At 37.2% G+C, this 27687-nt stretch overlaps 1 protein-coding gene across 1 annotated transcript; it reads right to left on the bottom strand.

The window, feature by feature from the left end:
- Positions 1–168: 168 nt before the first annotated feature.
- On the bottom strand, positions 169–26505 carry LOC135468482 (shootin-1-like). The gene is made up of 17 exons (XM_064746764.1): positions 26149–26505; positions 24935–24987; positions 23159–23219; positions 22663–22757; positions 19808–19940; positions 17578–17675; positions 17077–17158; positions 15489–15583; positions 13819–13965; positions 10654–10807; positions 9039–9123; positions 6613–6662; positions 6129–6244; positions 5529–5591; positions 4887–5016; positions 3916–3987; positions 169–2743 (listed from the first exon to the last, which is right to left on the bottom strand). Exons 1-16 carry the CDS (start codon positions 26252–26254, stop codon positions 3923–3925), a joined length of 1533 nt encoding a protein of 510 aa, XP_064602834.1. The 5' UTR covers positions 26255–26505; the 3' UTR covers positions 169–2743; positions 3916–3922.
- Positions 26506–27687: the final 1182 nt, after the last annotated feature.

Here is a 27687-nt window from a genome sequence, read left to right as displayed (position 1 = left end):
GATAATGCAATAATAGTTCAAACACATCACGATTATTACAGATTATAATCTTACATGGGGCGAACCATGAGAGTCATGCTACACTTACTTGTCACTTGACACACTGTTCACAGAACCAAATCTCAGTATTAAAACTGGTTCTTCTTTAATAAATAACTCAAAGATGGGTTATAATACAAAATATATATGGTTTTTAATCACCAATACATTGACAGGTTATAATTCCTAGTAGCACTATTCCCTCACTTTTGTCTAGTAATTTATGATTGGCCAGGTCTACATTCCTGTAAGCACTACATATTTCCTTCTCCAGTAAATTATCAGGCCTTATAACTGCAGGAAGCACTATTTTATATCCTCCTCTACTAAATTACCAGGCTTTATAACTGCAGGAAACACTATTTTCTCACTTCATCTGGTAAATTATCAGCATTAAAACCAACGAGCATGATTTTCTCACAGGGATCAGAACTTGCTGCCTATGTATAACAAAGGGCACCACTTTTGGTGTTGACTGGTCAAAGCAGTTCTAACAAATGAAACACAAAAGCATAAAAAAATGTGGTAAATGACCTAAAATTCACCCATTATTATTTTCCATGACTATGAGAAGCCTATCGATCTCATACTTGTGTTTTGATATTTAATAATAATATTTATTTAGTAATATTTAATGGGCAAAATTTTAGGTCATTTACACGTTATACCAGTACTTTGTTAATACTGAATAATAATGATAATGACTGAAATACACAAGTTTTCAGCCATACAATGAATGACAATGGATCAAATTAAGCCGCCAATAGTATGTGTACCATCTTCATTAGCAAACAAAAAACCATCTGCGTGTGAACATGGTTACATCTATTCATATGTACATGAACTGATCTCTTCCAGACCTTGACAGCAGTATGGTTGTACATACATGTATCTCTGCATACCAAGAAGCATTTTAAAAAGAAAAGACACCACCAGACTAAATGTATGGATGTTTCAATAAAGTGTCCAGTATGAAGTGTAAAAGGCATAACTGAGATATTGCAGTTCAAAGTAAGCAAAACTGCACACACTGAGAAAATTGATAGCACTGCCATCAATTCAATCAATCGAATACTGAACTCAGTCAGAGGTTCTTCCATAAGTTGAGAACGCATCTGTTTCTGGTTACATCATCTCAACCCTAGATGCCTTTAACCATATGGGCGTGGGGTACAAGTTGATGCAACATCATGTTTCTGGTTACTTTAACATTGTGTATGCCATGGCTTTAGAATTAAATTACACATTAGATATTGATTTATTGAGCTCCCAAGCACATCAGAAAAAAATATCTGTGGTTTGTATATAGGATATACATATAGCTTTGTTTCCACTCTCTTCCTGAATAACTCCTAAATCTGTTAGATTAAAACATACAAGTATACATCCTGTAACAATAGAGTGTGGGTCACTTTTATGCTGACAGGAAACTTGCAGGAAACTTTTTAAACATTGCACAATAAAGCTAAAATATAGTTTGTATTACACTGAAAATAGCTTTCTAAAATTCCAATTAATATAAACTCTGAAAAATGCTAGAAGCAGAAAAATGCCATGAATATCAAATAATGAGGCTGACAATGTTTTCTTACTTTAAGCATCACACACAGATTTGCCTATGAACATGTAAATCCAGTCCATCTGTTTCAGCTTTCTATGATGACAATTCATCTGCATATGAATTTTTGTGACTGTTACCCAGTTGTGGAGAAATTACACCCTGAAAATCATACACAGGCAAACATGTATATCAAAAAATGAAAACTGGAGTAAAACACACTCCAAATAGAATCTCCACACCCTATAAAATATGCACTTAGACAGCCTGTATGGCTAAAACACATCAAGAGACATGCAGAAAATGTAAAAGCTACTGAAAAAAGCTTATACCTTTTTAAATTTTTTACAAACTGTAACAAACTACAGCTATTACATGGCAATAGCCACATTTATAACAAAGGGTACTTTAAAAAAAAAGAGTATTGATTTATTTATTTATTTGATTGGTGTTTTACACTGTACTCAAGAATATTTCACTTATACGACGGCAGCTATCATTATAGTGGGAGGAAACTTAGCAGAGCCCCCGGGGAAACCCACGACCATCCGCAGGTTGCTGACAGACCTTCCCACTTACGGCCGGAGAGGAAGCCAGCATGAGCTGGACTTGAACTTACAGCAACTGCATTGGTGAGAAAAAGAGTATTGAATTATTGAACATCTGTTTACAATAATACTCTTCAGTGTGATTTTACAACCCTAATTTCACAAGCATATATAGGCACACACTGTTTGAATTTAAAATCACAGAACCAGATTCATAAATCCCCTTTGCTTTCTTTCCTCCTCATTCCTACCTAGTTCATGTAGTGTAATCCAGCTAATGAAATCATCACTGTACGTTTACATATGCAGAAATGTAATCTCAAATTTACATAGTTTACGAGGTATTAATGAAAAGCTTTAGGAATTTACAAGTCAATGGTTGTAAAAAATATGAAAATAGCACATAAAAACAAGTGTATTTCTTGACCTATTACTTAGGTAAAATATACACAGGCAGCACTACAGACATGCATACAACAAGTATAAGGAAATGTTACACTAACTATGATTAAAATAATTCTGACCACTGGAATGTAGCATGGATTTCCAAATCTGGTTGACATTGCAGATGACATTTCTTCACTGCTACTGCTGGAATCTGCATTCAATAAAAACGACATTACCTCATAACACAAGTACAGATGAACACAACATAATAACATAGTAACAAAATAAAAAGGTGAAACATACATTATATCATCTTTAATATTTTAAAAATAAGGCTAAATACACTGAAATATTACCAGAGCTTATTCAACCTTCACTATTCTATATATTTTTCATCTTTTCTTAAGACGTAATTAATATAATGTGTACATGTAATTTCAGCATTTTGTTCAGAAAAGCAATATTATTTTTGAAAAAAAAAAAAAAAAAAGAAAACAGGTTCAGTTTCACTGTACATTATGACTCATACATGTTCCTAGATATGCCAATAATCTGGATTTAAGTACTGGTATATAAGCCAGTAGACTCAGTTTAGTCTGAGTGAGTGCTTGGGGTTTAACGTCGTACTCAACAATTTTTCAGTCATATGACGACGAAGGAATCCTTAGGGTGCATGTACGTGTAATGTGCCTCCTTGTTGCAGGACCGATTTCCATCGCTCTTTTATTTAGTGCTGCTTCACTGAGACGACTTACCGCAGGCAAGTAAGCCGCCCTGCCCGAGCCATTATACTGATACGGGTCAACCAGTCGTTGCACTATCCTCTTCATGCTGAATGCCAGTTTAGTCTGAGTTATGTTACATCATCTCGTTCTGTCTCATATGAGAATACTTCTTCTGATCTCAAATTACGCACAAATGCCCGATTTGGAGACTGCTGTTAATCTTCGAAAAATGTTGTGATGTTTGTTTGCAATGTATGATAATATTCTACTGGAAAAATCTGTTTCAACTCTATAAAAGTAATATTTTATTTACCTCTCAAATTGCAATTTTTGGGGTGAATTTTTATGTCAAATACAGTATCTCTTTAAAAATTATGTCCTGGGCCCAATCACACGAAGCCCTCTTAACAGGGCACGAAACTATTATAACGATGTAATGATACACAGCTGGTTGGTATGGTAGCTACATGCTCTTAATGTTAAAAGTGGGCAAGCGGGCACTGTTCTGCTAACTCTCTTAATGACTCTTGTCTAATGTCTTATGCGAATGTAAGATATATGCTAATCAAGTAAATGAATGCAACAAAATCTTGTTGAGTAGACGCCTTAGATTGCATGATCAGAACTCCCGTCCATTCCTTGAAGCTTCATGACATACCTGTTGATTACAGAGCACTGATTTGAGAATCTCTCTCCTCTTGCACCTTAGGCAAACCTGGCCCAGGAACACCTAAAAGATACAAACCTACAATTATCATGACTGGAAAGAAGAACTAATACACCTTTATATACAAGTAGTCTTCCCCTGTAGTTCTGTCATTCTGGATCAAGTCTACAACTTATGGATACAACTTCACTCCAAGGATCATATGCAAGAAATTATGTACATTTATACATACAAGGTTAAAACCATGGGTTATGATTACTCTGACAACTTTTTCCTGTACATTGCATTTTATGTCAAATCTGCGTTATTTTAGTTATCAAACTGTCAAATTACAGAACATTGTCAGTTGTATGACATGCTTTTGGGTGTCAAATTCATACAAGCCATGTAGGTAAACCAAATTGTACAATAACATAAAGGTTTGGAACAGGCTCATCAAACCTTATCAGTGCCTAAAATGTACTGATGATAGCATCTATCCAGAACTCAAAATATTCAAATTCTGATCTTGTTGACTGATTTTCATAATATATTTATGTCATTTTCATGAGAGTATGTATTTTATGTAGACCACCTTTGTGACATTGTACAAAAATGAAACAAAAGCAGTAAGTCTGGGAACAAGGTATCTACAACATATTTACAATGTTAACACATGAACTTTTGTGTTAGGCTTTTGTTCTACATAGGTTACCCACTGACTCACTAATCTCATCATATTTTTTAATATATTGGGCAACATAATTTGTTAAACTGATTTGACTGCCGTTGCTGTGCTCAACAATACAATGTGACAGCAGTGTGATTTATGTGTGGCGGAAACTACGGGGAATCACCAAGAAATAGATTAAACTCCATGACAGGGGTCCTCAGCAGATTCCTTCACATACGGTGGCAATGGGACTAAGGGGAGATAATCCAAAATCGTATTAAGGGGAGATAATCACAAACTTGAACTTGACCTGAGTTGGATCCAGATGGGCCTCCTCGAATTTTCTGGAATGTTTTGGCCAATTCTGAGTCCCCATCCTCAGACTCTGAGCTGGTCACACTCAACAAATCACCCTCACTACGTGTTTTCTTCATTTTACTCTACAAAAAAAACACAAAAAAGCTACTCATTTTAACACAAGAAAGGAAAATCTTACTTTTCACTGACAGTGAAGTTGTTATGGTGGATCAACTTGTACATCATAGTTTGAAAATACCTTTGAACTTGCAACAACTCTACATGTCTACATATTCAGTAATACATTATTTCCAAGACATTAATTTATACGTTACAGTTTTTGAAGGACCAAATATTTTCTCCATTTTTTTTTCCAGGACACAACCAATAACAGAGAACATTGCTTTATATAGCTGAAAGATATGTCCACACATCAATCATTTTTGTTCAAATGTTTTGCGATGTTTCATAAATGCAATCTAATAGCAAAGTAGAAAAGTGCTGCATGAAACTGGTCCCTGAAAACATCAGGCCAGGTAAACAAAAACACAACCTTTGACGAGAATGACTCTCTGACTCCACAGCTTGGGCCTGAGGGATCATTGGATAGATATGATTACATTCTAACCGAAGATGTAAGAAAACTATTTCTCACAAAGATGTTATGTAGCTCCTCCATGGCTCCTCCACCACTGTCCGTCTCGTCTGGGACAGAGGGCTGAAATCAAACATACAGTCAGTAATATGCAGGTTTCTTCTGAATGACTGAGAAGAAAATCAGGTGGAAATGATACTTCATTTCTGAACTTTGCAAATGAATAAGCAATCGTTCATTCACCAATATGTAAATATGTGCCACAACACAAAAAATACACTCAAAGTTTATTTGGCGAAAAGATAAATTTTCATCCCATGTTGATTGCTCAAGGTTTTTCAATATCTACCTTGTCGATCACTCATACAAAGTGGTCATACATTTACAAGGAAATGTTCTTTTGTAAAATAATAAAAAAACTTTTTAAAGGAAAATTAACAATATTTAATAATGTTAATGCTAGATTTGCATAAAATTTGCCTGATTGGAAATCCTGTCACTTGTGTGAGCTAACAAGCTGTGCATTTGTCTACAGCAACATGGTAATCTTTGTTTACACCACCCTAAATGCTTACGCCACTCTAAATGTTATAGCCTGGCTTCACATCGCCAGTTCTCTAACACCATGCCTACCCTATTCTGATGTATTTTCTGCCTTACCCTGCGTAGATTTTTACCGCATGGTTTCAGCACAGTCTGTCCCCCCTTAATGCGATTCATCATCTCATCAATGGCCTTGGCATAACCTTCACTCTGCTTCACACCTCCTGACGCCACTGACATGAGAAACACAGCAAATGTAAATAGTACGATTTGATACTGTTCAGAACAGGGACTATATTATTTAGTTATTCATTTTCATTTCTGGAGATCAGAACTACATGTACATCTTGATCAAAATATATTTAAATTTCTGACCAGGTTCAAATGAGGTGTGTATCTGTTTATTTTGCTCACCTTACTTAAGTTTTCACTAATATTTGCTTAATTATTTATTTGATTGGTGTTTTACGCCGTACTCAAGAATATTTCACTTATACGACAGCAGCCAGCATTATGGTAGGTGGAAACCGGGCAGAGCCCGGGGGATTTCACTAGTACAACTGATGTATACCAGAGCATGTGGCATCTGAGAACAACTTACATTTCCTCTGCTTCATCTCCCTTTTCTCCTTGATAATGTCTGTCACATTTCTGGAAACAACAAGATTATGATTTTGCCCTACTTACATACATATATATTAGCTATTTACACCAATTTGGCTAAAACACAGGCATAATGGTGAAGAGGCTCAGCCAAGGCATTCACTGATCGTTGCTGTCAATCAAAATAATCTGGCTGACAGAAGCTGCTTGTGACCAGGTTTAAAAGAACTCTAACTCTGGTGAATAACATCTCCACAGAGCTATGCTGGCTACATTGAAGGGGTGGGACCACTTTGGGACCACCTAATTGTTAAAACTTCTGCCTCGAAGTCAGGAGAGCAAAAACTGAAAAATGCTACTACATGCTGCCCCGCTTGGTCATGGTGCTGAGCACTGAGAGGTTAGGGCACTGAAGCTGGCCCTGTCACAAGAAGACAGAGGGATATGTAACCTAATGATGACTCGTCTTCGTCAACTCGCTAAGTATGATGTAAAAAACCCAAGCATACACATGCTTTTTATATTCTGATAGATCTTGGGGCTGCTGTGGCCTGAGAAAAATCAATATCATCCTGTACTCATCTGCTAACAATACCAAACTACTGTTTTTTTGAGGAGGGGGGTTGTTCTATTAAAACGAAAAACAACACCAGACCAAGTGCATATCTACGTCGATAAAACATACCACTGGAAGTTTAAAAAACCTAACTTTTTGTTTTTTTTTTTTGATGTAGCACATCCGAGATCTTGGAGTTCAAAATAAGCAAAACAACACCTTGAACAAAACTGAAAACACCCTGATGTTTTCAGTTTTAACCAATCAGGCACAGGTTATTTCTATAACCCCAGGATGCGGGTTTTTCCAATTACATGGCTTAAAGCCTGCCTTGCCTTTTAAACAAATGATCATGGGATACAAGTGACAGTAGATACCTTGTATTCAGCTGCTTTATCATGGCGCATCCCATGGCCCCCCTTTAAATACCTGATTATAAGCTGATTTATCATAGCGCATCCCATGGCCCCCCTTTAAATACCTGATTATAAGCTGATTTATCATAGCGCATCCCATGGCCCCCCTTTAAATACCTGATTATAAGCTGATTTATCATAGCGCATCCCATGGCCCCCCTTTAAATACCTGATTATAAGCTGATTTATCATAGCGCATCCCATGGCCCCCCTTTAAATACCTGATTATAAGCTGATTTATCATAGCGCATCCCATGGCCCCCCCTTTAAATACCTGATTATAAGCTGATTTATCATAGCGCATCCCATGGCCCCCCTTTAAATACCTGATTATAAGCTGATTTATGAAGTTACCATTCTCATCAGAAAAAAAAATCTCGGGTTCCTTTGAGGTAGGTTTCTATCTCTCTATTAATTTAACTCAAGTATCATTATCTGTTGTCTTTTCTTTTAATTTATTTATTTATTTGATTGGTGTTTTACACTGTACTCAAGACTATTTCACTTATACGACGGTGGCCAGCATTATGGTGGGAGGAAACCGGGCAGAGCCTGGGAGGGAAACCCACGACCATCTGCAGGTTGCAGAGAGACCTTCCCACTTACGGCCAGAGAGGAAACCAGCATGAGCTGGACTTGAGCTCACGGCCACTTTTCTTTTAAAATACTGTACGTGTGAGCAGTTGGAAGCCACAATCAGAAAACATGCTCATCATGCACTGTGCTTTTTTTTGAACTATTCTTTAAGTACTGCTTCCTACCTGTTTGAACCATCGGCATATTTCTTATGTCAAATTTTCAAATGACCCTACACTCGAACTTGATCTGTAACTCGTCATAATGAAGCAAGAAACAAATCCCCAATTTGGTTCAGGAAACCATTTTTAAAAAATTCCACAAAAATAATTTGCGAGGGGTTGACAGACGAGGTGTGTACGTCAAGTGTGACCCACATGTATTTATTTATTTATTTATTTGATTGGTGTTTTACGCCGTACTCAAGAATGTTTGACTTATACGACGGTGGCCAGCATTATGGTGGGTGGAAACCGGGCACAGCCCGGGGGAAACCCACGACCATCCGCAGGTTGCTGCCAGGCCTTCCCACTTATGGCCGGAGAGGAAGCCAGCATGAGCTGGACTTGAACTCACAGCGACCGCATTGGTGAGAGGCTCCTGGGTCATTACGCTGCGCTAGTGCGCTAACCGACTGAGCCACAGAGGCCCCACTGACCCACATGTAACCAGTAGGATAAAATGAATTCATACCCCTCAATAGCACTCAATGGAAATCCCAACACCTCAGCCCTACTTGTACAAATAATACAATTGAATTAACTCTAAATGTTATCACATTTAAAAGTATTAAACAAATGTTATACATATATATATACATATATATATATAAATCTGGATGGTGTACAAGATGTGTTAAGACCTGCATGTACTTACTTTTTGGTTACGTTGAAGTCCACAGGAAGTGGAGGGGGCGGGGGAGGCTGGGTCAGAACATCATATTTACTCTCCAATTCTCTGTCTAAAAACCCAATGGTTCCCCAGAAAGCAAGATGAAGCACACGGCCACAAAAAAGCACAAAAACACAAACACTTCGCTACCAGAGGTACATGTGTGAATCAAGCCACTAATCAGGCTGTGAATCTGGACACAAATTTGTCTCGAAAGTTACGGACACATCAGCAGATAAATTCGACCTTGGGCCAAAAAGTCAAATGAAATACTAGTACAGATAATTTCTTTGGTTTCCCATATTCTGTGTTCTTTTTGGGATGCTGTGAAATGGAAAGATACAGACGTGGTGATATTTCAACTCAACATTACAACGTCTCAATTTTCAATTTCCACGATGCATCATGACAATATGCATTGAATATAAAAAGATGACTACCTATCTAATGGCAGAAATATCCACAACAAAAACCGCAATTAGATTCTGACTTTCTCACATGGATGTGATTTTTGTGGGAAACTACCTCCCTGAGGTCAATGCATCATGCGGCAAAACATCTTTCATAAATCACAACATTTTTTTTTTTTACCATTTAATAGAGTTTATACTCAAAACTCCCTCTTGGCTAAGGCATTTGGAGAGATTTGTGTGAGAATATATAAAAGCCTTCATATCTGATACAATCGACATGAAGGCATGTTCATTTTGAAACATACATGCACTGATATCTAAGCAAAACAAGGCAAAGATATGAGCAAAAGCCAGAAATTAAATTAACCAACAAAATTAAAACTTAAGAAACAAAACAGACAAAAGTCACTTTGAACAGCTGGCCAAAAAAACTGCATAACATGGTAGCGCACTGTTTTCTACTGGACATCCCAAGGGCAAAATGTTTGGTCATTTACTCGGTTTTTAAGCTCAAAATAAAAATGATGACCTCAAATTGAGCCGAGGTCATCTCAAAGATAACTTTCAACTATGTAAACATTTATAATTTCAGATACATGTGATGGCTTCCGGTATATTATCTACTTCCTTGTTGTTTTACAATGATATAAATATAATTTAATTCATTTCACACATTTTCACACCTTCACATCATATTGAAGGTCATCATTCTGATTTTGACCTCTGCATTCTAAAGAACATGTGTCTGGCAAACACTCAGCAAAATCAAACTTTTAAACAGGTAACCTCGGTCATCAAGACATGACACCACAAACATCATGCCCAAAGTAGGCCCTACTTCTTGAACTGAGTATGAGAAGAAAATCCCAAGTTATTCAAGTGTATTTATTGGAAAATCTCCATGCATGCAAATCCAATTATTTCTGCAATTCTGTATAAATCCAAAAAGTTGGTTAAAACTTGCATTCTAAATGACAAAAGGATTGTGTCCTACAATAGACCTACTTTTAGTTTTTTTTTCCTAATACAATTTTTCATTGCAGTGCGTAACGTTATTTTCAACACACCCTTTGAGGCCATCTTCTCACTTAGAACAACAAAAATAAAAGAATACAGGAATCTACCCTGGTACAACAGTGACCAAAGAATACTGAATGGCCAATATACAGTAATTTCATTACACTCACATTTTGCTAACAACTCCTTGTACTGGTTGTTGGTTTCGTCATGCTTCTTCTGAAGAGCCTCGTTCTCTTTCTCCAGACGGCTCAGTTCTTCTTCTAGAGTAGCAACTTGAACAAGATGTTCACTGCCAGATAACTGCTCTTCCAGAGTTTTCACCTGTACACAAAAACGACCAACGAACATATCAATGAGATGGAGTTACAACTACAAAGTGGCACTTGTTGACAAACTGCATGTGCATACCTCCTCATGAGCTACAACAACAGATTGTTCTGTTGACAAACTGCAAGTGTATACCGCCTAAGGAGCTACAACAACAGATTGTTCTGTTGACAAACTGCAAGTGTATACCTCCTCATTAGCTACAACAGACTATTCTGTTGACAACCTGCAAGTGCATACCTCATCCTGAGCTACAACACCAGATTGTTCTGTTGACAAACTGCAAGTGTATACCTCCTTATTAGCTACAACAGACTATTCTGTTGACAAACTGCAAGTGCAAACCTCCTAATGAGCCACAACAACAGATTGTTCTGTTGACAAACTGCAACAACAGATTGTTCTGTTGACAAACTGTAAGTGCATACCTCCTCATGAGCTACAACTATAGACTGTCCTGTTGACAAACTGCAAGTGCATACCTCCTCATGAGCTACAACAACAGATTGTTCTGTGGACAAACTGCAAGTGTATACCTCCTCATGAGCTACAACAGACTATTCTGTTGACAACCTGCAAGTGCATACCTCATCTTGAGCTACAACACCAGACTGTTCTGTTGACAAACTGCACCTCCATACCTCCTCATGAGCCACAACAACAGATTGTTCTGTTGACAACCTGCAAGTGCATACCTCCTAATGAGCTACAACAACAGATTGTTCTGTTGACAAACTGCAAGTGTATACGTCCAAATGAGCTACAACAACAGATTGCTCTGTTGACAAACTGCAAGTGTATACCGCCTAAGGAGCTACAACAACAGATTGTTCTGTTGACAAACTGCAAGTGTATACCTCCTCATTAGCTACAACAGACTATTCTGTTGACAACCTGCAAGTGCATACCTCATCCTGAGCTACAACACCAGATTGTTCTGTTGACAAACTGCAAGTGTATACCTCCTTATTAGCTACAACAGACTATTCTGTTGACAAACTGCAAGTGCAAACCTCCTAATGAGCCACAACAGATTGTTCTGTTGACAAACTGCAACAACAGATTGTTCTGTTGACAAACTGCAAGTGCATACCTCCTCATGAGCTACAACTATAGACTGTCCTGTTGACAAACTGCAAGTGCATACCTCCTCATGAGCTACAACAACAGATTGTTCTGTTGACAAACTGCAAGTGTATACCTCCTCATGAGCTACAACAGACTATTCTGTTGACAACCTGCAAGTGCATACCTCATCTTGAGCTACAACACCAGACTGTTCTGTTGACAAACTGCACCTCCATACCTCCTCATGAGCCACAACAACAGATTATTCTGTTGACAACCTGCAAGTGCATACCTCCTAATGAGCTACAACAACAGATTGTTCTGTTGACAAACTGCAAGTGTATACGTCCAAATGAGCTACAACAACAGATTGTTCTGTTGACAAACTGCAAGTGTATACCGCCTAAGGAGCTACAACAACAGATTGTTCTGTTGACAAACTGCAAGTGTATACCTCCTCATTAGCTACAACAGACTATTCTGTTGACAACCTGCAAGTGCATACCTCATCCTGAGCTACAACACCAGATTGTTCTGTTGACAAACTGCAAGTGTATACCTCCTTATTAGCTACAACAGACTATTCTGTTGACAAACTGCAAGTGCAACCCTCCTAATGAGCCACAACAACAGATTGTTCTGTTGACAAACTGCAACAACAGATTATTCTGTTGACAAACTGCAAGTGCATACCTCCTCATGAGCTACAACTATAGACTGTCCTGTTGACAAACTGCAAGTGCATACCTCCTCATGAGCTACAACAACAGATTGTTCTGTTGACAAACTGCAAGTGCATACCTCCTCATGAGCTACAACTATAGACTGTCCTGTTGACAAACTGCAAGTGCATACCTCCTCATGAGCTACAACAACAGAACTGCAAGTGTATACCTCCTCATGAGCTACAACAGACTATTCTGTTGACAACCTGCAAGTGTATACCTCCTTATTAGCTACAACAGACTATTCTGTTGACAAACTGCAAGTGCAACCCTCCTAATGAGCCACAACAACAGATTGTTCTGTTGACAAACTGCAACAACAGATTATTCTGTTGACAAACTGCAAGTGCATACCTCCTCATGAGCTACAACTATAGACTGTCCTGTTGACAAACTGCAAGTGCATACCTCCTCATGAGCTACAACAACAGATTGTTCTGTTGACAAACTGCAAGTGTATACCTCCTCATGAGCTACAACAGACTATTCTGTTGACAACCTGCAAGTGCATACCTCATCTTGAGCTACAACACCAGACTGTTCTGTTGACAAACTGCACCTCCATACCTCCTAATGAGCCACAACAACAGATTGTTCTGTTGACAACCTGCAAGTGCATACCTCCTAATGAGCTACAACAACAGATTGTTCTGTTGACAAACTGCAAGTGTATACATCCAAATGAGCTACAACAACAGATTGTTCTGTTGACAACCTGCAAGTGCATACCTCCTAAGGAGCTACAACAACAGATTGTTCTGTTGAAAAACTGCAAGTGTATACCTCCTCATGAGCAACAACAGACTATTCTGTTGACAACCTGCAAGTGCATACCTCATCCTGGGCTACAACACCAGACTGTTCTGTTGACAAACTGCAAGTGCATACCTCCAAATGAGCTACAACAACAGACTGTTCTGTTGACAAACTGCAAGTGTATTCCTCCTAATGAGCCACAACAACAGATTGTTCTGTTGACAAACTGCAAGTGCATACCTCCTAATGAGCTACAACAACAGACTGTCCTGTTGACAAACTGCAAGTGCATACCTCCTAATGAGCTACAACAACAGACTGTCCTGTTGACAAACTGCAAGTGCACACCTCCTCATGAGCTACAACAACAGACTGTCCTGTTGACAAACTGCAAGTGCACACCTCCTCATGAGCTACAACAACAGACTGTCCTGTTGACAAACTGCAAGTGCATACCTCCTGCTCATGTTTCTGCTTCAGCTCCTCCAGCTGTTCATTGGCTTCCTCCACCGCTGTAAGCGCCATCAGCAATCGCTCATCTGAAGCCACAGACGTCAGTAAGATAGCGCTCTGTCTCTTCATGGCCTCTGACTGAACGTACATCTGTCAAGTTTATACATTAACTGAATGAACACACATCTGTAAACTGTTTGAAGGTACTACTCTGTACATCCATAAATAGCATCTGTTAATTGAATGAACACACATCTGTAGACTGTTTAAAGTTACTACATTGTACATCCATAAATAGCATCTGTTAACTGAATGAGCACATATCTGTAACTGTTTGAAGAAACATCTGTTACTAGTACGGTATCCATTAATTGCACATTTGTAAACTATTTGTATGAATAAATGGATGATTATGGATGATTATGGATTAATGCCACTTATGGTACATTTGTATCTCTTAACTGTTTGACTGTGCATCTGTAAGCAGTATCTCTTAACTGTTTGACTGTGCATCTGTAAGCAGTATCTGTTAACTGTTTGACTGTACATCTGTGCGCAGTATATGTTAATTGTTTGACTGTACATCTGTAAGCAGTATCTGTTAACTGTTTGACTGCATCTGTAAGCAGTATCTGTTAACTGTTTGACTGTACATCTGTGCGCAGTATATGTTAATTGTTTGACTGTACATCTGTAAGCAGTATCTGTTAACTGTTTGACTGCATCTGTAAGCAGTATCTGTTAACTGTTTGACTGTACATCTGTGCGCAGTATATGTTAATTGTTTGACTGTACATCTGTAAGCAGTATCTGTTAACTGTTTGACTGTGCATCTGTAAGCAGTATCTCTTAACTGTTTGACTGTGCATCTGTAAGCAGTATCTCTTAACTGTTTGACTGTACACCTTAAAGCAGTATCTGTTAACTGTTTGACTGTGCATCTGTACGCAGTATTTGTTAACTGACTGTACATCTGTAAGCACCATCTCTTAACTGTTTGACTGTACATCTGTGCGCAGTATATGTTAATTGTTTGACTGTACATCTGTAAGCAGTATCTGTTAACTGTTTGACTGTACATCTGTAAGCAGTATCTGTTAACTGTTTGACTGCATCTGTAAGCAGTATTTGTTAACTGTTTGACTGTACATCTGTTAGCAGTATCTGTTAACTGTTTGACTGTGCATCTGTAAGCAGTATCTGTTAACTGTTTGACTGTACATCTGTAAGCAGTATCTGTTAACTGTTTGACTGTACATCAGTAAGCAGTGTCTGTTAACTGTTCAAATGTGCATACATGTGTAAAACTTACACACGTTAAAAATTAATCAACTGCTTCAATGTACATTCGGAAACAATGTATGTTACCTCTTTGAATACATCTTCAGTTTAACAGTTACATAAACAGTTTCTTGTAACTTTATCAATGTACAACCACATTATTTCTTAAGTACAAATCCACATTTGCACAGGCATAACTCTCTGTCCTTCTCATTTTTTGGACATTTTATGACAATTCATCTTCACCTTGGAAAGATTTTAAAAATGTTTTCCTATTTTCACTGAAGCGAGACATTCTGTATATTATCTTCATGACTGACAGACAGACAGACAAAGCAGAAAGAAGGGTAGCTGTAACCATGGTAACCCATGAAGATATACTGTCCACCTACCTGACTAGCATATTTCTCAGCTTTGCTTCGACACTGGATTTCAATATCATATTTTTTACGGAGCGACTGGTATTCTTTGAAAGCCAGCTCTGAACCTGAGAATGAATTACAATACCTGTACAGGTGCATTGACACTTACTAAGACACTTACTAAGCAAACATCACAAACAAGGAAGACAGTCTGCATGTACATGAATGCGTAGCAAATATACTGAAAGAGCTTTGAGTGCTTTCCTGGTGGCTACATGAACTGAGTAATTAACGATTCCCTAACAAGCATGAAGTTTTATCTCAAATATACAGAATCTTAGAAGATGTTAGAATCTTTAGAACACATTCACTCTTCAAAGCATACAAGCTTAATATTGGCCAATCTTTACAGCAAAAGCAACACTTTTTATTCATTGTAATCCTTCAATTACTTTTCAGTTGTTTGTATTTATGTTCAACCACAGAGTAAACAAAACAAAACAAACCATACATATATGTAAATATTATATGCCACCATCCATATTTAGGGCTCCACGCTATCATAGCGGGACTCTTGGGATCGTTCCAATTATTATTAATCTTATTATTATTAACTATTATTATTAATAAAATTATTATATTATTATTCAAATTATTATTAATCAGCTCATAACATTGCCTATCTCTAAAACTGGTGAAGGTAGAAAGACCAAACTTGGAATTCCAACAACGAACCTACATGTATGAAGCAACTTTTGACATTTTAAGCTGCTAATTGGCCAGTCACAAGATTTAGCGACCACTTTGAATTTTACTGACAAGCTTAAAAAATCTTCTCCATGGAGAAAAAATTTTCATTAACAGTTTCTAGGTGTATCAACCTACAGAGTTTCCAAAAATCACTGAGTTTGTTATACAAATTGGGCCAAACTGACCAATGACAATTAGCTCAAAAATAAGCCAACTCTAAAAACTTCTGAGAATACCTTGACCTCAAGATTACGAATTTCAAAGAATTTTTCCTATTTGAGTTGTGGTTTTCATGTAATTGCCAAATAAGCTTTTCAGAAATTGTTCGATTTTTCTCCAAGATGCAAGATGTGAGTTTTATGCAACACTGCATGAAACTTGTCACTGCAGTTTACCCTGAAAACAGGCGTCAACTTTGGAACTAAGTACTTTTTTCTGTCTGTTGTTCACAGGTGCCAACTTTGCAGCAATGTATTGTTTTTGTCTTTTGTTCTGGGCTATCAACAGACGATGAAGGCCGCCTAATGTCTATCCTAGTTTTCAATAACCTAGGCCCATTGTCAATGATGACTGGCAGTCTAGGGTTCAAATCCTGTACATTCCTTTCCATTTATTGTGTTTTTCCTTTTTTTTTTTTTTTTTTTTGGTTCTTATTTTAGCTATTCAGTATACAATTTACGCACAGCATACAGAGCCAATCCGCTGAATCAATGTCCATGACAATTATACATGTAGCCCAGCACTGCTATCTGAAAGCGGTGTTTCTCGGCAGAAATTGAAGAATTGTGCTGCTTCTGGTAGCTTATAACACTAAAAAATTAGAAACGTAGGAATGTGTTCCTTCAGTATGATTAAAACCTGAACTCACAGTTGGCCAGTTCCTGTAAGGCTTGTTCGTGTTGTTTCAAGGATCTTTTGGCACGCTCTAGCTCATGGTTGGTTTTCTGTACCTGGATCACAAACAAACCATGCACCAACCTATTATTATTATTGATTGTGACGCCAATCCAAATTTAACGATGGTCACATTAGTCTGTGTTACAACAGAAGTAGCCATGGTACAGACTATAATTGTTTAATGTTATACTAAATAATGTTTGACTTACACAACGTCAGACATTAGGAAACCTGTGTGGCTGAGGTAAACCACTGACCTTTGGCAAGTTATACAAGCAAACTTTTCCACATGTCATATTTCAGATTAGCTGACGGCAAATTGTCTCCAGCTAACATCCCAACAACAAAGAGAGAGAAAGGAAGTGGTAATGAAACATGTACCATAAATTCCTGTAAGGCGGAAAAATTTACAGCAGAGCAGGCCCTGAGAATTAAAATGGATGTTTTAACAGGAACATTCTTGATTGCTTACCCTCAACACCGCCTTGTCTGCGCGTTCTTTCTGAGTCGCAGTCTCGTCCTCTGAGTTCCGCAGCTTTTGTTTAATTTCTGTGATCTCTTCTTCTAACTCTGCAAGACAAAGCCAGAACACTCACGATTTTGATACCAGGGGAAGTAACTCTATAACAGTAAATCTGAGCTTCCACAAGGGTAAGCACAAAATCAATTAATTCTGTTCCCATCAGTTAACACTGAGGGTTTAAAAGCCAGGGGAAGTATGATGTCTAGATCTACATCTAGAAAGTGTAAAAATCGTGCCAAATGAAAATCTAAGCTACAGAATACCAAACCTGTAGATCTTAGTTTCCACAAGGGCAAACATAGAACACATCAGGATCATTTTCTTAAAGCTTTCAAATCAAATTTTTTTTACCTCCATATGGAGTCCAAGATAGTTATTAACTGGTAAAAGGCAACATGATTTGCAAAAGTCATGAATAATTGCTTTATAAGTGTTTGTGAAGGTCAGATCCCAGTGTAGCATTTACATGCCAATGCCGCAGTATCATAAATATGTTTTGAGTTGACAGTTGGACAGTCCTAGATGCTGTACACTTCAACCAACAGGCACATGATGCGCTGATTCAATCCAAGGCTGCCTTAGGTATGGAATTTCTTTCAAAGTTCATTGGTAACTTGCTGTAGGTTGGCGGTTTGCCATGGGCACTTAGGTTTTCTAAACAAAGCTGGCTCTCATTTCAGATGTGAAAACCTGCTGAGTATGTCATTAAATAGCAATAAAATACATAGGTAAATATCAAAGTTTGAGCAAAATAAAATTTCAAATCAGTGGCCTGATCAAATAAATAAAACTCATAATTCATGAAGTTTTCTTCCTTTTTCATTCCAAAACTGATACATTCCAGTTTGTTCACCTGACATTGCAGCATCTATCTCACAACATACCATGTTCATATCAACAATTTAGGCAAAAAGCTGTGAGGGGGAAGTAAGTCAATTTGAGATGAAAACAAGAAAAAAAACATCACTCCACAAAAAGCACTATCTATGCAATCAATGTATGATAGGCTGTATGTAAATGTATGAAATTAAACTTTTGATTTCATTTAATTTTAAATAGAAAATACTTGAAGACTAGGAAGAGATACTGGAGCTTGGTTACATTGCAAAGGATGGTATCTCCAGGGTGCTTCCATTCTCACTAACTTCCTTATTCGGAACAGCTTTCAGTACACAGACACAAGTAAGCCAATTTCAAAAGAAACAAAAAACACACGCACAGATGAATCCTTTGGGTTTGTAAAAGCAAGACAAACCAAGTTAACTTCCTGAATTTGAAAAATGGGAAAAACATCAACAGAGAATGTTTAACTAAGTTCATAAATTTGCAAGTCAGTACAGTAGTTTAAGCTGCATGAATAAGTAGACAACCAGGAAGTGCAAACTGAGCTACCATCCCTTTTATAGAAAACAGTTATTTCCATGACCTCTGTTACCGTATCTTCAGTGGCTTATGCTGTGGACTGAAACCACTCTCTTACAAGGGGAACAATATCCCTTACAGGACGTACCCTCATGTTCAGGTCAGTCACCTTTGTAACTCTGTTGGCAACAGTTTAAACTTCTGTGTACATAAACAGCTCCGTTAAACATCCTTGAGGATTAGATATTACAAAAGCAAAGTAGGTAGCAGACATAACTTTTGGGAAGTTCAAAAGGGGCAATGCATTTTGGGGGCTGGCATATGTGGTTAACTGGGCCATTTTCAGCATAAGAGAAATCACATACATCATGGGTCACAACATAGACCTTAGCAAATATATTAAACTTAATTAATTAACTGGATTATGCTTCCTTTTTTTGATCTGATAAATTCCAGCTTGCTCAACTGATATTGCTACAGAACTTTTTCAAAATTAAATGCAATATGAGCTGAGGTGGAATACATAAATTTCAGATGAAGAAGACCAAAAATAGTAATGCACCTTTTTAACAAACTATAAATCATAAATTCATCCTTTTTGGGGGGGAATGTCTTACTGAACTAATTTTGGGGAATTAGTCTGACTGAACAGTAATTTATCCCAATGCTAAATGATATCTACCTGCTCCACGTTAGATTCACAAACAGGCATCATGACATTTATCAAAAATTCAAGGGGAAAGGAAGAGAAATTAATCAGAAAAATTATTGATTTATGATTCAATTAACAAAATACTGTTAAAACACTGTGCAATACCTTTGATTTTAATCTCCATCCTCTCACAATGTTCCTTAAAGATATCGGGTTCTTTCTCCACTGGAACCGCTCCACCACTTTTGTTCAGGAAAGCTTGACTCTGTCTACGTAATACTTTGTTCTCCTTGGTCAGCTGTAGATGACACGAAAAACGCAGAAATAAGTATGTCTGCCCTGTGTCAGTATGAATTGTCAATATCCAGATGTACGCAAAATCATTAGTTTTAGAGAAAACTGTAAACAAGTACAACAAAATTAAGAGACGACTAAATTCTCCAATTACATATACATGGCTGTGACAAATATTCAACTGGAACAGAATTAGAAAGAAAATTTACTTTAAAGAATCAATACGGCTTTGCAAAAGTCAATCAGGCAATATAAAGTAGTGCAAATTCAGCACTTGAAGTATCAAATTCTTATCCGATCAAACCATATGAGAAAAATAAAGTACATGTATGATACTAATAAAGAGATTTTGAACATTGTGCTTTCAACTGAAATATGTTTTAACCATTTGCTATCTTATCCTTTAATTACGAGATGGGGAAACTCCAAGGATATTATAGCAGTATGGAAAACTACAACAGTACACATTTTGCTCTATGTATACAAAGCGCTTCAATGTTAGCTGATATGAACACACATAGACTTATTTTCAAATCACAAAATTCGCAGCACATTAAGGCAATGATCACTATGCAAATTAAGTCTATCAGATGTACAGTATTGCCCTCCACATTCTTCACCCACATAATACAGCCATCTGACTGTTTTCATTCAATATCACTGAATTTCATTGGGTTAATAGATGTCATATCATGCTCAATTTTTTGAAGCTTTGCCAATTTGAAATGTCAGTTAACATACAAAAAAATACCCTTTCCATGTGCATGTTTACTCTTTTGATAAAAACTACAGATCTTGTCATTTTATTGTTGCAGATGATTCCTTTTCACACAATCTTTTTACACTTTTCTGCTCTTTATCCGAATGCCTGAGTGGAAACCTGAATACAATTTCTTTTTTTCAATTAAGAGATACATACCCTTAAAGAAAAAAAGAAAGTAACCGATTTATACATACATGGTCCAATAGCACAACAGTCTTGTTTTATTTATTTTGATATACTGGCAAATTAGAATGTATCTTCCAAAATATCAAACAAACATATCTGAACCTATGATGTTAAATTCGACTGACCATTTTGAATGGTTGAAGAATCGCAAAAGTCATCCTGTGATTGTCATTTTTCCACAAACATTGAAACTTACTGCTGAAGAAATACATAAATTCAAAAAATACAAAGAAGGAAACAGAAAATCTACCTACATATAAATTAAAGCCCCCAATTAGGGATGTCAGAGCTGCCTACTGGCTGTGTATGGCTACAAAAAGATTGGTTCCCGGTACAGTATATATAAGCCTATACACAAACCTGTTGGTTATCTGAGTGGGGCCATAAGGTTTCATGGCAGGAGGTACATACTTTACTCAGGCTGCTGAAAGATGTGGGACCCAGGGAAACAGCCAAGATAAGTAAATCTATGATAAACAGTTTGAAGCCTGTTTACAAGCAGAGATAACCTCTTTAGCACACACAGAGTATGGGGGATTGTCATTATTAAAATTGACCACATTAGTGCTAAGTGAGGATAAAAGGCACACTTCAGTGAGGATCTGGGTAGTGTCAATGCAACTATGTCAAAGTGAGACATATCCCACTTCATTAGCATGCATGGATAGATACATGTAGTTCAGTACAAAACATATTCTTCTGTCCAACACTTTGGTAATATGTCAATCTGCAGTAAACTGACCTACACTTTCGTCCATGATTTAAGTTACCCCTGTTGATTCTGACAGAGTTTTGTTGATCCTAGATTGGTGTTTTGAGACAGACTCTTCCAAAATGAAGTGTAACCAGGTCATGGATATATATATGTAGCTCTCATCTATTTCACCAAAAACAAATACAACTCACAGGCGGTTGTCAAAATGGATCCTGTAATAACCTGACAAGATCATGCCATGTTAAGTTGAAAAGTACAGATGGGGCATTTAAATAAAACACCCTCATCAATCCCTAGCTTGCCACCTCTTTTGTCTGCAAGTTAAAATCGCCTGATACCACACTCCAGATTTTTTGGGGTACATGAATGCTTACAGAGGTTGGCCTGAGTGTCACAGGTCACTTATTTATGTTCCCCTGAGGTCAGAGTTGTGGATAAACTGATACACCCCTATCTGTGGTGTCCAGTCTTCACCTTTCTACATTTACACACATACCAGATGGGTTAAATTAGTCAGCCATAACAAACATCATGGCCATATATTGACTTATAGATTAAAATCATGGTATGTCAACATATGGTGTATAGGACAAAAATTTATCTGCAGAGCAATTCAAAAGGACAAAAGTTGGTGTACAGTACAAACATTAATCATGTGTGCAACCAACATTGGACTGGATAAAAAGCATAGAAACAGGAAAAAAGTGACAGTAATTTGTGAATAATAATTAGTGATAATATAAATTCAGAATTAAAACAATGACCACTTGAAGTTCTCTGTAATTGTATGGGAAATTTCTAGAATGAAAAAAAAATCTACACACATTCACTACTTTACTTTATTTGTTCATAAACTGTATTCAAAAATTATGGATGGTGGAAACCAAGAAGACTTAACTCAAGTAAACACATGTGGGAAATGTTAGATTTGGATAATGTGCATATACCTAAAAAGAAGGAAACAGCCTGGCAGGCAGAAATATCTTTGTGGATGGTTAGAAAAGTGTATAAGATTTGAGGGAAGTGTTATGGATGAGATGAGCTCCAGATGCACTGACCTACCTTACTAGCATAGGTTTCCACTTCCTCCCTACACTTGGTTTCAATGCTTAACCTGGTCTGCAGTTTATCATACTCATTGTACATGGGTTCCACCACTGGGGGGAAAATTAAAGAGACTCCTTGCAATGTTTGAATTATACAAGTCACAAGTATTTTACAGTTAACACATTATCAAACTTCCCCACAAAATACAGCCTATCAGTGATTACAAATCCAACACAACTAAACACACAACAGTCGGATAAAATTAGTTGATTAAAATGATGGTTTATTCTCGCAGACAATTATGTAAATTTCAGACAAATCCTCCAAAAAATGCTTTACATTAAGATTTGGGGGTGGGGGGTGGGGCTAGTGATATATCTTTTTAATCCCCATCTGTGTCAAAATAGAATAAATAATAAAAGACATACATCTTACTATCTTGTAGGCGCTTTTTTTTTTTCAAGCCTGCCACTAACCTGTGGATGAGGCTTTGTTAACAAAGCAAACTTACGTGTTTTTATTTCATTCATCTGTTCTTCTTTCTCTTGCAACTTGTCTTGAAGTTTTTTGTACTAAAACAAAATCAACATTGTCACAGTAAATAAAGGTACATTTATTAACATATTAAACAAAACTCATACAAATGTATTACACCCTCATAACCTTGATCCATGTTTTATTTGTCAAGAAGACAGCAACATTTTGTTTCAATTTCATGAAAGCTTGTATAACATAAATGAAACATGTTCTTCAATGCATAGTACACATAATGTACACTACCAAACTATGCACACTTTATTTCAAGTGCAAGTCCAGCTCATGCTGCCTTCCTCAGCAATTGGGAAAGTCTGAGGGCAAATCGGAAAAACCTAAGTGATAGCATGAATAGAATTATTTTATGGCCTTTATGTTCTTCTGAATGTTTATTTTTACATACCAAACTTTAGGAAAATAAGCCACTAGTCAATGAAAAGACCACTGAAAATTTGCCCAAAATTATTTATTCTTATTTTCGGAAAAATAAATAAGGGTAATCTGTGATACAGTTGTCTTTCCACTGACGATAACTCTTTCACGATACCATTAGTCTCTTCTCACAACAAGTATGGCACAGATTAATATCAAAACCATCCATGACCATATGCATGTGCAACGGGGTTGTTTCAGTGGATGCTACATGAAACCGAAATTGTGACAATAAATTTACTGTGGCAAACGTTTCACTATAACCTAGACAGTTGACTACTGATAGTACTGACCATGCAGACTTCCAAAAGCCATATTTAGTACATGCCCTTTTATCTGGCCTACACTGGATTTCTTAGTAAAGCTGAACCACTCTTAATTGCAGTTTTACAGGCAGAATGACTCTTTCAACAATGTTGTCGAAGGGAATGAAATTATAACTTGAAAATCTTCTAATTTATGGACAATGCGGACTATCTTTGGCAATGTTTCCCACTGAAGACATAATCGGAAAACCTTGATAAACGTGAAAATCACAAATTCCTAAAAGACTGGACAAAATAAAAATGGACCACCCATAAAACATAAAATACTAGTAAAACTGGTGTCATCTAAGCGAGCTACAAGACACTGGGACTTTCCATTAATGTGAGTTACAAGACCCTGTGATTTTCCATTAATGTGAGCTACAAGACACTGTGACTTTCAATTAATGCGAGCTACAAGACACTGTGACTTTCCATTAATGCGAGCTACAAGACACTGTGACTTTCCATTAATGCGAGCTACAAGACACTGGGACTTTCCATTAATGTGAGTTACAAGACACTGTGATTTTCCATTAATGTGAGCTACAAGACACTGTGACTTTCAATTAATGCGAGCTACAAGACACTGTGACTTTCCATTAATGCGAGCTACAAGACACTGTGACTTTCAATTAACACAAGCTACAAGACACTGTGACTTTCAATTAATGCGAGCTACAAGACACTGTGACTTTCAATTAACACAAGCTACAAGACACTGTGACTTTCCATCAATGTGAGCTACAAGACACTGTGACTTTCCATTAATGTGAGCTACAAGACACTGTGACTTTCCATTAATGTGAGCTACAAGACACTGTGACTTTCCAGTAACACGAGCTACAAGACACTGTGACTTTCCAGTAACACGAGCTAGAAGACACTTTGACTTTCCAGTAACACGAGCTACAAGACACTGTGACTTTCCAGTAACACGAGCTACAAGACACTGTGACTAATGCATGATGATAATAAGAACAAGGCGGTAACAAAACAGACGCTAATAAGTTTACCTGGGTCTGGTTGGTGTTGTATTTATTCAGAAGTTCATCATATGCCTTGACACCTAAGGAAAACAAAAAGAAAAAGAAAAAAAAAAAGATGATGTCAGATTTGCTTAAAACTAATTATTTCCTCTGACCAACAATAAGTGGCACATTAAAGGGATACAATTATTACACATTAATGGAATACTAATTATGCACTACTGCGGTGCACTGGCTATGTGACTCAGCTTGCACTATTCTGTATTCTGTACATTTTGCCACGTTTCTGTAAACACAGCTTATGCTTTTAATCTCCAGTTAAATAGTCAAAACTTAAAACAAGCCCATACATAAAAAAAATAACAGAACAATTTTTGGCCCATATCATTTTCAAATGAGATCCATTGACCTTTTTTTTTTTTTTGAGGGGGGTGGGGTGTTCTGTAATACAAATACAATTCCACAACGTTCCACAGGAAGCAGTTAATTACTAACTGCTCAAGCTGAAAATAGTCCTCTTCACTTACTTCCGGACTTATGCTGACTACATACATAGTCATGTCACCTAATACAATACAAGAACAAATTATCTTCAGGTTTTTTTTTTACTCTGGGGTATGGCCGTACACATAAAGTTAAAGTCATCAAATTTAGCTCCTTATGTTTTGCCATACAGCCTGTCAAAGCATTAATCATTATCACCCCCAATATGACATTCGTACCACATATATACTGGTATTTTTCAACCTTTTCGCAAGTTTGCAAGGTGTTTACTCGGGCATATTGTGATGTTATTTTTCTGTATAGACTGATAAAATTAGAAGTCCTGAAATTGGCCATAACAACCAGTGTACACTATAACTGTATTTTTACAATGTCATATGATATGTACAATGTAGATGTATCTAATGTCATAACATTACAAACATACACTGCTGCTTGTAGTGTGAAGTAGGTTACATGTATTAGAAGGCTCCCTCCCACCCCCTTCTGCATCATCATCTCGAAATGGACTATCATCAAACATTTTATACAACCTAAATCTATACTATACCCTGCTACTGTATCCCACCCCCACCTAAACCTCACTCCACTCCCCACTCTACTTCGTCCTTTTATAACCCGACGTCATTTTATATACAGGTCCCTATGCATCAGATATACACCTATCACCGTGTCTATCATGCTCTATACCAAATAACAGTAATTAGTTAACATTGTTAACATAAAACAAATATTACCATCGGCAGCCAAAGGTTCCAACGCTGACAGCGTTTTTTCGCATTCTTCAAACTTCTTCTTCCAGACGTCGGCCTCGCTGACACTTGCTGTGTTTGGCGCCTCCATGTTCAGTTAGTTATGATTCTACGATCGGCTTGTCACGCCGTGGTTGTACTATACCTGTGCCGGTAAAGATAAGCTACCTGGTCCCTACAGCCCTCTCTCGAGATCAGAATAGAACCACGCGGCTGGCAAATCTTAGCTGACAAGCATGCGACTTTCTGATTCATTGGGTCGACTTGTCAACTTTGTCAATGCTACATCGTGTCAAACCGGAAGAAAATCGCACGAATTTATCACGAAGACGAACACTTCGCAATGTGTCACACAGGTCTAACGAGTAGCTTGCCTAATGTCATATACCCTATACTGTCAAGGCAAGGTACGAGAGATGAGCTGTGAAATATGTGTATTTATTGTATGGCCCAGACACTGTATACCTAGGTAGATAATGTGGCTTGTACAAGGGGATCAAATGGCGTCTGTATCTTAGTCCTGTACTAAGTCCTATGACTTGGGTGTTATAGTTCTACTTCTATAAAACACAGTCATGTTGAGTAGGATTATAATCCCAGATCAGTTATTATGAGTTAATTTAATGAACTTCGTTTATAACCTTATACATAACTGTTTGACTGAGTTAATAAAAATTCGTTACATGTTACATTTTTTTTTTGTTTATTTCAAGTTCAAAGCCTATAGTACTTATTTAGCCATATAATATTACTCATGTAGGAGACATGTACACCTAAAACCTTTCTGCGGTGTAATTATCCGTTATAGTTAGTTGTATGTGTGTTGAAAGGCATAAGGATGCACTCAAAAACTTAATCTGTCAATTTTAACAGAAAGTCTGTTATCTGAGTAAAGCAAAAATGAATGTATTCTGTTATTATAACTCAGTATTGTGTCATGTGCAAGATAATAATCTGTTATAGTCTAGTACGATATATTAACAAAATATACATGTATTTCAATCTGTCTGTTGAATAATAAAATATACATGTGTATTTCAATCTGTCTGTTGAATAATAAAATACAGGTGTATTTTATTTAACAGAATGATATGCTTCAAGAGCAGAATATATTAAAGCACTTTCTGTTAAATTTGACCGATTTTTTTTTTTTTTTTTTTTTTTTGAGATTCGGCCCCTATATATTTCAGGATTGCATGCGAGTTGGATTTCTCTTGTTGGCCTGCTGTTGGTACGGTAAACATGCATATCTGGCACCGAAAAAGGATATTAAAGACGGAAACAAACAATGTGATTATCTCTTACAACCATGGCTAGATCTTCCGTGACTAACATTATCGTTTGGGAGACAGGAAGGTGGGCGGTATGTATTAGGGCGAGATGGGGCGAGGTAAATAAATTTTGCTTGGAGGTTTAGGCAGTGTCATGTCAAACAAACTACATTCGATCCACGCGATTATAGTGCAGGCCTTCAAACGTGTCTACATGTATTGGAGTCAATATAAACACAGCATAAACGGATAG

Source organism: Liolophura sinensis, chromosome 6, assembly GCF_032854445.1.
Source record: "Liolophura sinensis isolate JHLJ2023 chromosome 6, CUHK_Ljap_v2, whole genome shotgun sequence".
Lineage (NCBI taxonomy): Eukaryota > Metazoa > Mollusca > Polyplacophora > Chitonida > Chitonidae > Liolophura > Liolophura sinensis.
This window is presented reverse-complemented; position numbering and strand designations above follow the sequence as displayed.